At 36.6% G+C, this 4,047-nt stretch overlaps 1 protein-coding gene across 1 annotated transcript in view; it reads right to left on the reverse strand.

Annotated features, from left to right (window-relative positions):
• LOC118335407 overlaps positions 1-4,047 on the reverse strand; it is a gene marked incomplete in the record, with an annotated part of 19,153 nt that overhangs the window by 5,644 nt on the left and 9,462 nt on the right. The window contains 2 exon segments of the mRNA XM_035671667.1: positions 2,902-3,181; positions 3,663-3,817. Coding sequence (XP_035527560.1) covers positions 2,902-3,181; positions 3,663-3,817 — 435 coding nt within the window.

Here is a 4,047-nt window from a genome sequence, read left to right on the forward strand (position 1 = left end):
GTGAGCGTCGTCAGCCATTTGGGCTCCACAGCTTATTCTGGTTAGTGTTGAAAATTATTATTATTTTTTTATATTTGTGACTGCACTCACATACAGCAGGAGCTGGGTGACATGACAGGTCGTTGGCTGACTTACAACGATGGCAGTCAGTGAGACAGCCATCGATTCTGTCTGTCTGCGTCAAAGAACGGCCTACCTGCTGTTTTATGAGAGGCAGCTTTAGAGGACCAGAGGACCGACGACAGGATCAGTGAAAGGACCAACGACAGGACCTTTTTTTTTATTGCAACACATGCTTGACAAAATTGTTTTTCTTTTTAGACAAAAAATAAGACTAATTTCCCAGAAACAAGCCTTTTTTTTGTTGAGGTTCCTCTTTTTTAGTGGAAGTGGTGGAAAGTAACTATAGACATTTACTAATCTTGAGGTCCATGTTATGCAATTTTATATTATATTACTAGAAATATTGTATTGTATTGTATTTATTTTAAAAAACACGTTGCAGATTATGATTTTGAATACAATATAACGACTACTTTTTAAAAATACTTGATAATACTTATTAATTAATAATATTAGGTAAACAATTTAAATGTAAGAGTTTCTTGCACTTGTAACAAAGTGTTTTTATCGAGTGGCAATGCTAATTCTCCTACATATCTCCATGTGTCCATGTGTCAATCTTGAGATCCATTCACCATTTACTTAAGTAAACTTAATAAGTATACCCTCAGTGGCAGCTCTGGTCTCTACAGAATATGGCTTTAGTAAAATAAACAATTACAGCAGGCCTGCTGGAGGACTGGTTGAGCATGGGTGAATAACTGCACTTCATAAACTGAGTATAACACAGAGTTATAACCAACCATTTCAGACAAGCACAGATGTTTGTCTGGTTATTTTGCAACAGCCAGATCCTCATTACTCAAGAGCCCAGCTTGAATTGTGCAAAGTCAAGTAGACTCTAAAACTTAGGTGCACCCTTTATAGCCAGTGACCCCCGATTATATCTCTGACTTTATTCCAGTTAATATGTAGGCAGGAAGAGACAACAGTAACCATTAATACTGAAAATGCTTAGTTGCAGATTTTTCTTTGCGCAATGCTGAAATATCCTGAAAGTGTTTCAACATATCAGATGCTCTTCTCTGTTTTGCTCTTTGAAAACACACAAACACACCTAACTCTCTCCAATGTACTTGAATCTCTAACTATGAATATTACAGCGTTATTGAATTTAAAATGTGCTTATGCCTTATTCTGAGTAACGGGCCATAAACAGATACTTGGTCAAGTTTGTAATAAGTCAGCGATAACACACTCTGAGGTGTTGTGATACTGTGTGCAATAATTACAGACGATGCAGAGCAGAGAAGATGACAATGTAAATCAGATTATTAGCAGATTATTACCCCCAGGTTGAGGGCCACTGTGTTACTGTACTTATACGTCTGCTCACCACAGGTAAAAATGTATAATCCGTATTTTTCACAAATCTGTTGTAAGTTTAACACAGTTTAAAGGTTCCATATGTAATATTCTGAAGCAGTTTACCTGTTATTATTATTATTATTATTATTATTATTATTGTTATGTACTAATCACTTTTCATTGTCAAAAGAATAGACCTCTCCCAACTGTCTCAGTTGCCTGTGGAATGATTTTTGTGCAGTTCTATATAGGGATTGGGTTAGACCGAACATGTTAGTATGATTAAAATTCCTGCATGCAATATGGTTTCTATATGTTGTATTTTTATGAATTATATTTCATAATATCTTTATGCCCCGGCCCTCACTTTGAAGAGGTGCCATGATAACTTCTGTTATCATTTGGCGCTATATAAATAAAGTTAAATTGAACTGAATAAAAATATTTGTTTCAACAACAGAATGAGTTTAGGAGATAATACATGTTACAAGCTGCTCCAAAACAAAGACATGGCAGGCTATTTTTATAGTTTCAATGTATTTCAGCAAAGGTGATTTAATATTCATCTGTAGGCAGTGACAGTACAAAGAAAAACTGGAAATAGAAAACTTAATCTCAGTCAAAATACAATTTGGCAACAGCTTTACAAAATAAAATACAACCCAAACAAATACAAAATGTGTACAAAATCATGTGTATATATATACAGTATAATATTATATACAATCACAGCATAATTATCACTGTCACTGTAAGGGTAAATGAAATATTCATATAAAAAAAAAAGTTAGATGCACAGTTATAGAGTTTTCATTATTTACACACCAGTAGGGTGTAAGGCCATCAGTTTAATAAGTTTGTGCAGCACAATGAATGTCTTCCAGGAAAGACTGAAAATGTGCTCCGTTCTCTCCATATTTAAACAATATGACATCTAAACTAATAAAAATACTTTTCAACACAAAAAAATCAACACAAACACAAAGCAACTCCAAATGTCAGCTTGTTTTGGAGTTCTGCTGCCACCTAGTGGTAAAACATGTATTACTGCAGATTTAATGTTCTTTGAAGCATATCACTGCTGTCTCTAATGATGGCAATGAATACAGTGAAGCTTGAGCGGATGATAGTGAGCCTAAACATGTGCAATTGTTATATAAATTTAACCTCCTCAGAACCTAATCCAGCCTGGAGCCATAAACCTCCACCTCACACAGGAGCAGGTACTCGGTCCTTCCAGGAATGACTATGTTAACGTAGCGACCGTCCATCCCGTTACACGCAAAGTTCCCAGTGAAACCTCCAGTGAGGCCTGAGATCACGGCACACCTACAGGAGAAGAAGAAATTACTTTAACTCATAGAATGGTTATTAAAATGAATGGATACTGGAGTTTTAAAGATAATATTTTAAGAAATATGGTTATTAATCACAAACTTTAAGGTATAGTACTGTATTTGTGTGAAGTACCTGGGATTGTTGTTGCCATTGTTTTCAAGAGAATCTCCAATTCGGATCTCAGCTCCATTGAGTCGTAAGTAAGACTCTCTATAAGAGGTTACGTTAACAGAAAACACTTTATGGGTTTTGCCCAGATCCACTCGCCACCAGGCGTTGAAGTTGTGGGCTGTGTGAGTACAAGAACCCTGGGCCCAGGCGCTGGCACGATTCCCATCTATGGCATTATATGCAATGCCTGTAGAATGCAGTGACGACTGTGTGGCTTTTCCTTGGAGCGCCAGGTTCTCTCCTGCACAATGGGCACAGTTGCAAACATCAGCACTGATAGCTAGTTTTCCTTGATGCTTTCTGTAGAACAAAGTGGCCCCAATCTGTGTATGTCTCAAACCTGAAATGCACAACTATTCTCACATCGTTGCCCTTTCCAATGGTATATACATATATTTAGCATAATGCTTGAATAATGTGTGTTTTCAATATCTGTGTAATTATGCATCACACATATCTGTATAAATGAAAGGTGTATAAAGTGTATACAGCTTTTATTTGTTTTTTTTCTATTTCTATTCTATTCTCTTTTATTTTTTTCTGTGTATTTTTTATGTATCACAAGTTTTCCTATACGTGCCAAATCTTGGGCTGCATGTGTGTCATATCTCATCTCTCAACTTCTGGTGTGACCGCAGCTGAATAGGTATTATCACCTAAATAATCCCATCTCGTGTGGCTTCAGCCTCATATGTAATCATGTGATAAGCTCAAATTCTCACCAGTTGGGGCACGGTACCCGTAGACCTCCACTTCACAGAGTGTAAGGATCTTTCTTGAACCAGGTAGAGCCACAGTCACATAACGTCCCTGCACAAGTCCGGTAAAAGTCATTTTTAAAGACCTGCCTCCTGGAATACGAGAAATTACACCAACCCTAAAAGAGATAAAGAGAGAGAAAACAGAGCATGAATTTATTTTATAACCGCAGCACCTAAACGATATATAGCATAATAAACTAACAAATAATAGCAACAACTGGCACATTACTTTATTATTTAGGAGAAATTCTATTTTTTTACTCTGTTGTTACATAAAAGGGACCTATACATTGATGTATGGACAGCGAGGTAGTGCCTCTGATGCCCCGAGCAAGAGTAGAGGCAC

Source organism: Morone saxatilis, unplaced genomic scaffold (genome assembly GCF_004916995.1).
Source record: "Morone saxatilis isolate NCDOM2014 unplaced genomic scaffold, NCSU_SB_2.0 Contig24, whole genome shotgun sequence".
NCBI classification, from domain to species: domain Eukaryota; kingdom Metazoa; phylum Chordata; class Actinopteri; family Moronidae; genus Morone; species Morone saxatilis.